The sequence below is a fragment of the Pituophis catenifer genome, unplaced genomic scaffold, assembly GCF_029215685.1.
Source record: "Pituophis catenifer annectens isolate HBS135680 unplaced genomic scaffold, rPitCat1.0.hap2 SCAF_10, whole genome shotgun sequence".
NCBI classification, from domain to species: domain Eukaryota; kingdom Metazoa; phylum Chordata; class Lepidosauria; order Squamata; family Colubridae; genus Pituophis; species Pituophis catenifer.
The window spans coordinates 22,107,880-22,121,232 of record NW_027256890.1 but is presented as its reverse complement, the minus strand read 5'-3'; the positions used below and the strand labels follow the sequence as shown (position 1 = coordinate 22,121,232).

Sequence of the window (13,353 nt, the reverse complement as noted above, 5' to 3'; positions counted from 1 at the left end):
AAAAACGGGGACAAGATTCGAGATAGGCCAACCGAAGTCGTTTCCTCAAAGTGCCAGCAAAGTTGGGGAATTGAGGGAATCCGAGGAGTGGTCCCCACTGCTGCTTCTTCGGTGGGCGGAGGAGCAGGGCTCCGAGGGAAAACCGGACCCCGAGGGCCCGTCGGAGTCCCCCGGCGCTGGGTAGGTGAAGACCAGGCTAGGAGTGAAGGGGGTGAAAGATGGGGTTGACATGAGAGTAGGAGTATGGAGGGATTCGGGCTCCAGCAGGCCGCTGGGAGGCAGGGTGATGCTAGGGGGCACCGGGGCCGTCCGGCGAGAGCCACGCTGGGGCCCCGGAGGAGTCTCCTCTTTATCCGGCGGTTGGGAGGGGGCAGCTGGCCGGCGGTAGCCCCCATCCTCATCTCCGGATGATTCTTCCAGGATTTTGCAGACGGGACGGTGGGCTTCCAGAACTAATTCCAAACGGTCCTTCTGTTTTTGCAATTCGGCAATTTCCTTCCGGAGACCCGACTGCTCGGCTTCCAACTGGTCCGTCTCCTGGGGATGGGGAGGAATTTAAAAAAAAAAAAAAAAAGGAAGGGAAGAGGGGGAGAAAGAGAAATTAGATTGGAATCCGGGAAGGAGATTCGATCCTTCTGACTTTTTTTTTGGGGGGGGGGGAGACTAACTTGCTAAGAGATTTAAAAAAAAAAAATCGAGCAGATAATCGTTGGATCGGGATGTACGTGTAACTCTTGGACGTACAACAGTGCATGGAGTAACCGTTCGAAGTTAACGATGAATAAGAATAAGAATACACACAATACAATAGTAAAATGAATAGGATAGGATTAGGATTAGGATATAGAATGGAATAGTAAAATGAATAGAATAGAATAGGATATAGGTAGGATAGAATAGAATAGAATAGTAAAATGAATAAAATAGTAAAATGAATAGAATAAAATAAAATAGGATATAGGATAGGATAGGATAGAATAGAATAGTAAAATGAATAGAATAGACTAGGATTAGGATACAGGATAGGATAGAATAGTAAAATGAATAAAATAGTAAAATGAATAGAATAAAATAGAATAGGATTAGGCTATAGAATAGAATAGTAAAATGAATAGAATAAAATAGAATAAGAATAGAATAGAATAGTAAAATGAATAAAATAGTAAAATGAATAGAATAAAATAGAATAGGATTAGGCTATAGAATAGAATAGTAAAATGAATAGAATAAAATAGAATAGGAATAGAATAGAATAGTAAAATGAATAAAATAGTAAAATGAATAGAATAAAATAGAATAGGATTAGGCTATAGGATAGAATAGAATAGAATAGTAAAATGAATAGAATAGAATACTACTACTGCTCATTTTTGCCTGTCCTGATAAACCTGGTTATCAAATGAACCCGTTTCGCAAACCGCTTCTGCAAACCAGAATTATACCGCCTGATTTGCCCAACCCCCCCCCTTTCCCAAATCCCCCAAATGAAAACAAAGCCCCTTCCTTTGAACAACCCCTGTCCATCCTTTGTAAGCGCAGGCTGCAAGGCCTGGAAGGGAACCTCCGGTCATCCAGTCTGTCCCCCCCCATCCGGCCTGTTGCAGACTGCTGTGTGAATGTCGTCTAAATATTGTCTTTGAACGCACCGCTTGCAACGTGTCGGTCAGCTCTTTCCGCCGGTTGCGGCATTTGGCGGCCGCCAATTTGTTCCGTTCCCGCCGTAGACGCCGTCGCTCTTCCTCTTCCGGGGTGAGCTGCAAACGAGAGTCCAGAGTTCACAACTACACAACGCAAACAGCACAACACAAAACCCTGCATGCAACAGACACACACCCCTCCAGGAAACCGAGATACAGGTAGTCCTCAACTTACGACTTTCATTCATTTAGCGACCGTTCGATGTTAGAACGGCATTGAAAAAGTGATTTACGCCCGGTCCTCTCACTTTTTGACTGCTGCAGTATACCCTACGGTCATGTGATCGAAATTCAGTCACGTGGCCACTGGTTCATATTTATGACGGTCGTAGCATCCCGGGGTCACGTGAGCCCCTTTTGCGACCTCCTTTCCAAGCGGCTCACTTAACAGCGGGAGCGATTTGCTTAACAACCGTGGCAGAAAAATGGTCATAAAATCAGGCGCGACTTGCTTAACAACTGCCTTGCTTAGCAACGCAAAATCTGATCCCAAGTGTGTGCGGTTGTAAGTTGAGGAGTACTTGTTCTGGGGGGGGTACACCCCAATTTTTTCAAAACCGTTCTTAATCCAACTCTGGTTGATCCTAGACTGAATTTCCAGACCGCAAACCAAGATGATGGTATATATAAGAAAGCGGACCATAAATGCAATTTTTATTTTTAATAATTTCCCCCAATTTTCAGGATTGGACTACAACTCCCATCGTCCCCACGCCCCAGCCTGCACAGCCTGAATTTAAGGGAGAGCCGCATCAAATATAGAGCCCAAATGAGAGAGGTGCAAGCATAATAGATCCACAGATTGGACAGCCATTGGTCTGAAACGGTGTAGGGCTTCCTGCCTGAGGAGGGGGTTGGACTAGATGACCTCCAAGGACCCTTCCAAACCTTGTTATTCCCATCATGGTGGGTTCACCCCAGTGGTGAAATCTATTTTTTTTTGCTACTGGTTCTGTGGGTGTGGCTTGGTGGGCGTGGCAGAGGAAGGATACTGCAAAATCTCCATTCCCTCCCCACTCCTGGGGAAAGGATATTGCAAAAGCTCCATTCCCACCCCACTCCAAGGGAAGGATACTGCAAAATCCCAATTCCCACCCCACTCCTGGGGGAAGGATATTGCAAAATCTCCATTCCCACCCCACTCTGGGCCCAGCCAGAGGTGGCATTTGCCGGTTCTCCAAACTGCTCAAAATTCCCACTACCGTTGTTCGTTGAATGGTTATGTCACCTAAGGGCCAGCAGGTGGCGCAAAACAACCAGGAAAAATCCAGAAGAATTTGTCCTGGGTTTTTTTTTTTTGTTTTTGTTTCTTCACTTTTTTTTTCTCCAGACTGGCTTTTTTTCCTTTTTAAAAATGATTTGACACAAGTGTGCAAATCGAAGTGCCAGGAAAGGGGCTGTAAGAGGGGGGGAGTTTCCCCAAATCTGGCCACTCTAAAGGGTGAGGACTCTGCCATGAGGTCACGAGTTATTTATTTAAAAAAATAACAATATTTTTATCGATAAAAAGAATGATATAAAAAAAAATATGTGTACACAAATAAAACATTCATCGAAGGCTTGTGGCGGAGTTTTTCTTTTTCTTTTTTTCTCTGGATACTCACGTGTTCTGAGTGACGCCTCCGGGGTACTAGGCCAGGGCCCGTGGTGCGAATGACGCCAGGACGGATGCCAGCTGCGTAGTGCGGGCAGCGATAGGGCCTGGGAAAAGGAGGGAGTCCCGAGGAGGCGCCCATGAGTGAAGGCTGCACCATCCACTGCAGATTGTGGCTGGTGGTGATGGTGTTGAGATTGGGCACGAAAGGGGCGGTTGAGGCGCTGCTCCCGGCTGCGAGATCCGGCTGGAATTTCTGTGAGGAAGAGAAGGAAGGAAGGAAAGAAAGAAGGGAGGGAGGGAGGGAGGAAGAGGAAAAAAGAAGACAGGGAGGGACAGGAAGAGGAAAAGGAAGGAGTAGAAAGGAGGAAGGGGAAGAGGAGGTGGAAGGAAGGAAAAGGAGGAAGAAGGAGGGAGGGAGGAAGGGAAAAAGAAGAGAGGGAGGGCGGGAAGGGGGGAGGGAGGGGGGGAGGAAGAGGAAAAAAGAGGGAGGGAGGGAGAGAGGAAGGAAGGAGAGGAGGAAAGGGAAGGAGTAGAAAAGAGGAGGAAGTGGAAGAAGAGGCGGAAGGAAGGAAAAGGAGAAAGAAGAAGGAAAGGAGGGAGGGAGGAAGAGGAAAAAAGAAGGGAGAGGGCGGGAATCAGGGAGGGAGGGAGGAAGAGGAAAAAAGGGAGGGAGGGAGAAGAAGAAGGAGAGGAAGAGGAAAGGGAAGGAGCAGAAAAGAGGAGGAAGAGGAGGAGGAGGAAGGAAGGAAGGAAAAAGAAGAAGGGAGGGCAGGAAGGAGGGAGGAGGGAAGGGAGGGAGGAAGAAGAGAAAGAGGAAAGGGAAGCAGTAGAAAAGAGGAGGAAGGGGAAGAGGAGGAGGAAGGAAGGAAAAGGAGGAGAAGAAGGAAGGGAGAGAGGAAGGAAGAGGAAGGAAGAGGAAAAAAGAAGAGAGGGAGGGAGAGAAGAAGAAGGGGAAGGAGTAGCAAGGAGGAAGAAGAAGGAGGAGGGAGGGAGGGAGGGAGGGAAGGAAGGAAGGAAGGAAGGAAGGAAGGAAGGAAGGAAGGAAGGAAGGAAGGAAGGGACCAAAATTATACTGCTGCCTTATGGCTGAGGGATAAATATTTCCCCTGTTGTTCAACTGAGAGAAATTCACTTTTGCAAGAAGGGCTGGGAGGCCTGAAGGAACACGGGATCCTTTTAAGATAATCTTATCAGCCTCTCTCCCTTGAGTTCACCTTCCCCTCCCAGGGATACCCCGGCGACAGGGGGAGGTGGGGTAGCCCTCTGCGTACGTTCAGAGGGCGCCCCCAGCCATCGGGCGCTTTGGAGGCGAAAGGTTCCCGTGTTCCAGAATGCCCTTTCCACACACTCGGTGACCTAGTTCCCCGGTAGCCTCTGCCTTGCCCTGGAGGCTCTTGGCACACTTGTGGGTCACGCCCCGGCTGTTTGCGTGGGGTTGCTGGCGTCATTTCGCTGGGCGAGGCTTTCCGAGTGGCGTAAAAGGCCATTTCTCCTTGACCTGCTTTGATACGGGTGGGGACTTTCTGACATGCCGCCATTTGCTTCACGCAATCCCGGATTGTGGGTTCCCACTCTTCAAAATGTGATCTTATTCCTCGACCTGCCGTCCAACCTCACAAACCAGGGGGCTCCAACCTTGGCAACTTTAAATCTGGAGGACTTCAATTTCCAGAATCCCCCAGCCAGCATGCTTTAAGCCTGGCAGACTTCAACTCCCAGAATCCCCCAGCCAACATGCTTTAAGTTGGGTGGACATTTGTTCCCAGAATTCCCCAGCCAGCGAAGCTTTAAGCCTGGTAGACTTCGACTCCCAGAGGGAATTCTATTCTACTCTATTCCATATTTTCTATTCTATTCTATTCTATTCTATTCTATTCTATTCTATTCTATTCTATTCTATTCTATTCTATTCTATTCTATTCTATTTCTATTTCTATTTCTATTTCTATTCCATTCAATTTTCTATTCTATATATTCCATTCTATATATTATTCTATTCTATTCTATTCTATTCTATTCTATTCTATTCTATTCTATTCTATTCTATTCTATTCTATTCTATTCTTCTATTCTATTTCTATTTCCATTCCATTCCATTCCATTCCATTCCATTCCATTCCATTCCATTCCTATTTCTATTTCTATTTCTATTTCTATTTCTATTTCTGTTCTGTTCTGTTCTGTTCTGTTCTGTTCTGTTCTGTCCTGTCCTGTCCTGTCCTGTCCTGTCCTTCCTATCCTATCCTATCCCATCCTAATCCACCAATCCAAATGAAAACCATTGTACTCCTATTTTTCTTCCTCAGGTTGTGCAAGCCCCAGGTGTTTACGTGACTCGGCATTCGTTGTGTGCGGCAACACAACAGGAAAGGAATGTTTTCCGGCTTGGTTGTGAAGGATTTCAGCGACGGGAGGGGGTAGGGATTAATTTCACCTCTGCTCAGGGCAAGTCCATTTTGCAGCTGCTTCCCGGTTGGAAGGACAAGGGAGTGAAGTGGTTAGAGCCACGCACAACACCTCTGTCAACAACAGCACTTAGCAAAACACCACAACCTCTACCTATTGGGGCAGGTCCGTTCTCAAGAGAGGCAGAAGCCGTGGAAAGGCAGAATGGCTGATTCACAGAGGACGTTGCTCTCCCTGAGGCAAAATGGATCCTCCGTGGACAGGAGAAGTCTACCTCTCTAGGCCTTTGCTCGTTTGTGGACAGGCCCTCCTCAGGGAGAGCTTGAAGCTCTCCGGTTGAAGCAGACTTGTGGTGTTACGGCAGATTAAAGCCCTGGATTTTAAACTGACCAAAGAAACCCCCAAAAGGAGTTGATAGACTACAGAGTTGGAAGGGGCCTTGGAGGTCTTCTAGTCCAACCCTTCCTCACAGAATACAGAATGATAGAGTTGGAAGGGGCCTTGGAGGTCTTCTAGTCCAACCCTTCCTCACAGAATACAGAATGATAGAGTTGGAAGGGGTCTTGGAGGTCTTCTAGTCCAACCCCTCCCTCACAGAATACAGAATGATAGAGTTGGAAGGGGTCTTGGAGGTCTTCTAGTCCAACCCCTCCCTCACAGAATACAGAATGATAGAGTTGGAAGGGGCCGTGGAGGTCTTCTAGTCCAACCCCTCCCTCACAGAATACAGAATGATAGAGTTGGAAGGGGTCTTGGAGGTCTTCTAGTCCAACCCTTCCTCACAGAATACAGAATGATAGAGTTGGAAGGGGCCTTGGAGGTCTTCTAGTCCAACCCCTCCCTCACAGAATACAGAATGATAGAGTTGGAAGGGGTCTTGGAGGTCTTCTAGTCCAACCCTTCCTCACAGAATACAGAATGATAGAGTTGGAAGGGGCCTTGGAGGTCTTCTAGTCCAACCACTCCCTCACAGAATACAGAATGATAGAGTTGGAAGGGGCCTTGGAGGTGTTCTAGTCCAACCCTCCCTCACAGAACACAGAATGATAGAGTTGGAAGGGGCCTTGGAGGTCTTCTAGTCCAACCCTTCCTCACAGAATATAGAATGATAGAGTTGGAAGGGGCCTTGGAGGTCTTCTAGTCCAGCCCCTCCCTCACAGAATATAGAATGATAGAGTTGGAAGGGGCCTTGGAGGTCTTCTAGTCCAACCCTCCCTCACAGAATACAGAATGATAGAGTTGGAAGGGGCCTTGAAGGTCTTCTAGTCCAACCCCTCCCTCACAGAATACAGAATGATAGAGTTGGAAGGGGCCTTGGAGGTCTTCTAGTCCAACCCTTCCTCACAGAATACAGAATGATAGAGTTGGAAGGGGCCTTGGAGGTCTTCTAGTCCAACCACTCCCTCACAGAATACAGAATGATAGAGTTGGAAGGGGCCTTGGAAGTCTTCTAGTCCAACCCCCCCTCACAGAATACAGAATGATAGAGTTGGAAGGAACCCTGGAGGTCTTCTAGTCCAACCCCTCCCTCACAGAATACAGAATGATAGAGTTGGAAGGAACCCTGGAGGTCTTCTAGTCCAACCCATCCCTCACAGAATACAGAATGATAGAGTTGGAAGGGGCCTTGGAGGTCTTCTAGTCCAACCACTCCCTCACAGAATACAGAATGATAGAGTTGGAAGGGGCCTTGGAAGTCTTCTAGTCCAACCCATCCCTCACAGAATACAGAATGATAGAGTTGGAAGGGGCCTTGGAGGTCTTCTAGTCCAACCCCCCTCACAGAATACAGAATGATAGAGTTGGAAGGAACCCTGGAGGTCTTCTAGTCCAGCCCCCCTGTTAAAATATAGAATAACAGAGTTGGAAGGGACCTTAGAGGTCTTCTAGTCCAACCCCTTTCCTCAGCAGGAGACCCCTATAGTACCATTTCAGACAAATGGCAGTCCAATCTCTACTTAAAAAAAAAATCCCAAGAGATTACATTTCCCGGCTTCATTTTAAAACCAGCCTTCCAAGGACTGATCAAAGGAAAATGAGAATGAATTTAAAAAAAAAGAGAAAAAAGAAAAGAAAAGAAAAATTCATCCAAGCTTTCCTTAGCTCCTGCCAAGCGAATGCCAGATTTCAAAGAGCTGGGAACCCAATCCCCTTGCGAGGTAGGCCTGCTCGGGCAGGCCCAGGTACCCATCCCTGGGGGGTGGGGGAAAGTGGGGAGGGCAGATTTCACAAGCCAGGAAAAACGGTGAGAGGAAAAAAAAAACCCTTCCCAGGCACTTGGAAACTGGGTCCCAGAAGGGCGTGGCCAACTTTTAACACTCTGTCTGCAGAACGGGTGACTCCATTCTGACAAATCTGGACATGACTCACACTTATGACACAGCACAAAGAATGACCTGCCCTTCATCAAGACAAGGAATCAAACCTCGGTGCCCGAAGCAGATGACTCAGGTATTTGGGGGACGGGGTGTGTGAGAAAACAACCTTTTTAAATGCCCCCCTCCCCTTCTTCCTAAGTCTGGAAAATTTAAAAAAAAAAATCATTACTCAGCATGGTTATTGCTAAAAGGAGGATTTCTCCCCCCCCCTTACAAATGCAAGCAGACAAAATCTCGGCTGCAAGAAAAGCACCGTTGCCCTGCAAAACCAGGTCTGAAAGGAAATAAGCCTTCGAGCCTGGGGAACTCCCTACCACTAGAAGTCCCAGGAGCAGCCGAGATGGGGGCACGGGAGGGGCGTGGGTCAGGTTAGGAGAACCTCCATTGCTAGGAGCAGTGGATGCTAGGAGAAAAAAAAACCACCAAAGGGCAGGAAGTGCTCTAACAGTAACAGAGTTGGAAGGGACTTTGGAGGTCATCTAGTCCAACCCCCTGCTCACGAAGGTGACCTGTACTAGGGATTCGAACCACCAACTTTTCACGTCTTAGCCATTGAGCCTCTTGTTGCTCTGTAAGATTTGGGAGGGGGGAGGGAAGAGACGTCCGGTGGGGAAAAGGAGGAGGTGGGAATCAGATGTTTTTTTTTCCAACCTGATCTGGCATTTTCCGAATTTATTCAGTAAAAGGAATTTATTCTCAAAGTCTCCCACCCCCTCCCAAATCTACCAGCAAGCCACAAAATAGGAAAGGCCATTGAATGTTTCATGGAATCCTATGGTCAATTTCAAGTTTTTCTCCAAGTGACAGCTTTCAGATAAGTGGACTTCAACTCCCAGAATTCCACATGCTGGCTGGGGGGGGGAATTCTGGGAGTTGAAGTCCACCCAAGTTGATAGCCAGCCCCCAAGGTTGAGAAATACCGGATCAATTTAGTGTTGGAAGACGCTTAAATATTGAAAATATTGAAAGCATTGAAAATATTGAAAGCATTGAAAATATTGAAAGTATTTAAAATATTGAAAATATTGAAAATATTCACTGGGCCAATCCTTGGTGGCATTGAAAAGCTGGCATCCTCCTCCATGCCATTGTAGGAAGGAAATAACTCCCTTTGCAAACCTTGATTTGACATTCCCACCAGTCTTGATTGGCTGAACCCCCAGATTAGCCAGCAAATCTTTCCTAGATCAATGCCCCCCCCCCACTAACTTAAACTGGATTTTGACACACCCTGTCCCAAAGGTAGAAACCTCCCTTGATCGTCTCTCAAATTTAAAATCTCAAATAATCTCAAATTCCAAATTCTACCCCTCCTCCTTTCTTACAGTGGATAAAATGGGGAGGGGGAGACCCTTCCCCACGACATCTGAGTCCAGCATTAAGGAACAGACATGTGTTTGATCGACAGCTGGATTCCAATTACTAGGGTCAACTTTCAAGACCCGTTGAAAAATTCAATTTTGACTCCTTTCTTTTGACAGTTTCAGTTTCACCCATTTTGGCTCCCCCCCCCGCTCCCTGATTTCAGAAATATTCCAAAATTCACTTTTTGGGGGCGGGGGTTGCTTTGCTTTAGGTCGATCCCTTGGGGAGATCCCGATCTGGAGAGGCTGCCAGACAGCACGCTCCGAAAATGTGGATTTATTTATTTATTTTTAAAAAAAAGTCTTTTATGTAGTGATGAAATTTATACGCTGTTGGTCTCACTTATTCCCATCAACTTTCTTTTGACCCTCGAAAAAGGGGGGACCCGTTCGCAGCCAGGTGCAATCTTCTCCGCGTTCCCCTGCCTGAGTCCCCCCAAAACCCTCTGAGCATACACAAAGTGCGGTTTATTTGTCTCTTCCCGCGCCCCAATGTTAGACCTCGGAAGACGGGGGGAGTTGAAGGACAACCCCAAAAAGACCTGCGGAAGAACTCTTTGGAAACGGGAGCTGGGCTAGAAGGGGAGTCCAGAGTTCCAAAAGCATGTGCAGAGTGAGAGAGAGAGAGGGAGAGAGAGAAGGGGAGAGAAAGAGACAGAGAAGGAAGAGAGAGAGAGACAGACAGAAGGAGGGAAGGAGAGAGAGAGCGAAAGAGAGAGGAGAGAGAGAGAAGGAGAATGAAAGACAGGAGGGAAGGAGAGAGAGAGACAGAGAAGGAGAGAGAGAGACAGACAGAGGAGGGAAGGAGAGAGAAAGCGAAAGAGAGAGGGGAGAGAGAGAAGGAGAATGAAAGACAGAGGAGGGAAGGAGAGAGAGAGAAGGAGAGAGACAGACAGAAGGAGGGAAGGAGAGAGCGAAAGAGAGGAGAGAGAGAAGGAGAATGAAAGACAGAGGAGGGAAGCAGAGAGAGAAGGAGAGAGACAGACAGAAGGAGGGAAGGAGAGAGCGAAAGAGAGAAGAGAGAGAGAGAAGGAGAATGAAAGACAGAGGAGGGAACCAGAGAGAGAGACAGAGAAGGAGAGAGAGAGAGACAGACAGAAGGAGGGAAGGAGAGAGAGAGCGAAAGAGAGAGGAGAGAGAGAGAAGGAGAATGAAAGACAGAGGAGGGAAGGAGAGAGAGAGACAGAGAAGGAGAGAGAGACAGACAGGAGGAGGGAAGGAGAGAGAGCGCGAAAGAGAGAGGAGAGAGAGAGAAGGAGAATGAAAGACAGAGGAGGGAAGGAGAGAGAGAGACAGAGAAGGAGAGAGAGACAGACAGACAGAAGGAGGGAAGGAGAGAGAGAGCGAAAGAGAGAGGAGAGAGAGAGAAGGAGAATGAAAGACAGAGGAGGGAAGGAGAGAGAGAGACAGAGAAGGAGAGAGAGACAGACAGGAGGAGGGAAGGAGAGAGAGCGCGAAAGAGAGAGGAGAGAGAGAGAAGGAGAATGAAAGACAGAGGAGGGAAGGAGAGAGAGAGACAGAGAAGGAGAGAGAGACAGACAGACAGAAGGAGGGAAGGAGAGAGAGCGAAAGAGAGAGGAGAGAGAGAGAAGGAGAATGAAAGACAGAGGAGGGAAGGAGAGAGAGAGACAGAGAAGGAGAGAGAGACAGACAGGAGGAGGGAAGGAGAGAGAGCGCGAAAGAGAGAGGAGAGAGAGGGGGGGGGAGAAGAAGGAGAATGAAAGACAGAGGAGGGAAGGAAAGAGAAAGAGACAGAGAAGGGGGGGGGGGGAAACTTCCTTGTTGCTTCCATCCCGGGCAAACTGCGGAGTCTAGACTACAGTCCCCGTCCCCCCCACTCCGAGCATGTGCAGAGTACAAAAGAAAGAGGGAAAAGGGGAAACTTCCTTGCCGCCGCGATCCCAGGCAGACTTGCGGAGTCTAGAGTCTCCCCTCCCTCCCAGAGCATGTGCAGAGTTCAAAAGAGAAGTGTGTGGGGGGGTATCAAAGCGAAACTTCTTTGCTGTTTCCATTCCGGGCAAACTACCAAATCTAGCGTCGGTCCCCCTGAGCATGTACAGAGTTCAACACAAAAGAGGAAACAGGGGGAAAAAAACCTCCTTGCCGCCCCGCAATCCAGCCGGACCCCGAAGTCTTAGACTCTCCCTCTCCTCCCCCCCCCCCCACAACCGTCCCCAGAGCATGTGCAGAGTTCAAAAGAGAGAGAGAGAAGGCAAAAGGGGGAACTTACTGGCTGCTGAGATCCCGGGCGGACTGCGGAGGGCAAGGCGGGTAAACTTGGCCGCGGAGCTGCGGGCGGAGGTGGTCTTCCCCCTCCGTAACCCTTGAACATGTCTAGCCGGGCTCAGGCCCTCCGCCGACGCTCCGGTGCCCGAAAGAGGCAAAAGCGGCGGCGACCTTGGCCCTTTTTTTTTATGAATGGGGACTCCCGGCACGGGCTGTTCCACTTTTCTCCCAAGGGAGGGGACGCCGAGTGAGGGACTTTGACTTTCCCACCCGCCATCCGGGTGGGGGAACCCCGGCCCGAGCGGCCCGTGGGAGGGAAAAAACGATTTCAAATCCAACCCGCCCGTCCGCGCCTTCCCACGACCCCCCGAGGGAAATCCGAAGGGTTTCCCCCAACCCGCGTCCCCCCCTACGAGCGGATGCAGTTGGTTTCCCCCGAACCTTGAATCACGAGACGATGACGCAGATGCCCTTAAATGGGCTGGTTTCTTCCTGTTTGGCGCGCCAGGCTGAAGGATTCCCCTTCACGTGCCGGCTTCCCACGTGCGGGCTTGGCCACCTGCGACCCCACCCGTGTTTTTTGGGGTGGGGGGTGCAAAAACTGAACGTTTTGGGGGGGGGCTTAGAGGAGAGGGGCTGGGGGAAGAGACTTTTGAGTGGTCTTTACACTCTGCACATGCCCAGAGGCTGCTCTTCTGGCCCAAAAGAGCCCTCTGGGAAAGTACAGGTAGTTTCCCGACTTACAACGGCTCGTTTAGTGACCGTTCAAAGTTGCAACCGCCCTGAAAAACAGTGATGTTTCACACTTATGACCGTGGCCACATTCCCCAGTGATCAAAATTCAAATGCTCGGCAAGGGACTCGTATTTTATGAACGGTTTCGGTGTCTCGAACGGAGGGGGTGGGGGGTCCCGCGATCCCCTTTTACGACCTTGGGGAAGCCGGACTCGCTTCCCAATGGGGGCGACTCATTTAACGACCACAGCGATCTGCTTAATGGCAGTGACCCCCCCCAAAATAAAGGTCGTAAAAACAGGACCAAAACCTCGCTTGAGAACCGTCTGGCTTAGAAGACAGAAATTTGGGGGGGGGGTTGTAATCTCAGTTGTGGTCATAAATCGAGGACTAATTTACCTGTAGTGGAACTTGGTTCCTGGGTTGGGGGAAAAAAAACACATCAAAAAACAACTTAATGGGGGTGGGGGCAGGTGGGTTTGGGAATAAAGGAAGTGATGGGGGGGGGTAACAACTTTATCCGATGACCTTTCCCCCCCCCCAACCTTCCTCTCGTTCATTCTGGGCACGTGTCAACCTTATTTGTCTCATCCAAATGGCCTCCGTGCATTCTTAACGCCGGTGACTCAGATCACCGCCCCCCCCCGGGCACCGAAACGGGGGAAATCCCCTAACTTTTCCCCAGTGGGAATTCAGCCAGCTTGCAATCCTAAAGCGAAACGTCCTGACTCCAGTTTCATTGAAGAAAAAAAAAAAGAAAAGAAAAGAAAAGAAAATTGGGGCAAACCTGCTTTCAGGTTTCCCCCCTTCCTTAAAAATCGAGGATTTATTCGCGGATCAAGGGTCTAATCACTCACCTGTCTCCCCCCCATTTATTTATTTATTAATTAAACCGAACCAATAAATAAATAAATATATATATATATAAATATATAAATAAATAATCATTC

The 13,353-nt window shown here is 48.6% G+C and overlaps 1 protein-coding gene across 1 annotated transcript; it reads right to left on the bottom strand.

The window, feature by feature from the left end:
• Positions 1–11,774, bottom strand: FOSL1 (FOS like 1, AP-1 transcription factor subunit). Its single transcript, XM_070950784.1, has 4 exons — positions 11,673–11,774; positions 3,302–3,547; positions 1,647–1,754; positions 1–537 (listed from the first exon to the last, which is right to left on the bottom strand). The coding sequence occupies exons 1-4, from the start codon at positions 11,772–11,774 to the stop codon at positions 46–48; spliced, it is 948 nt and encodes a 315-aa protein (XP_070806885.1). The 3' UTR covers positions 1–45.
• Between the last annotated feature and the right edge of the window lie 1,579 nt (positions 11,775–13,353).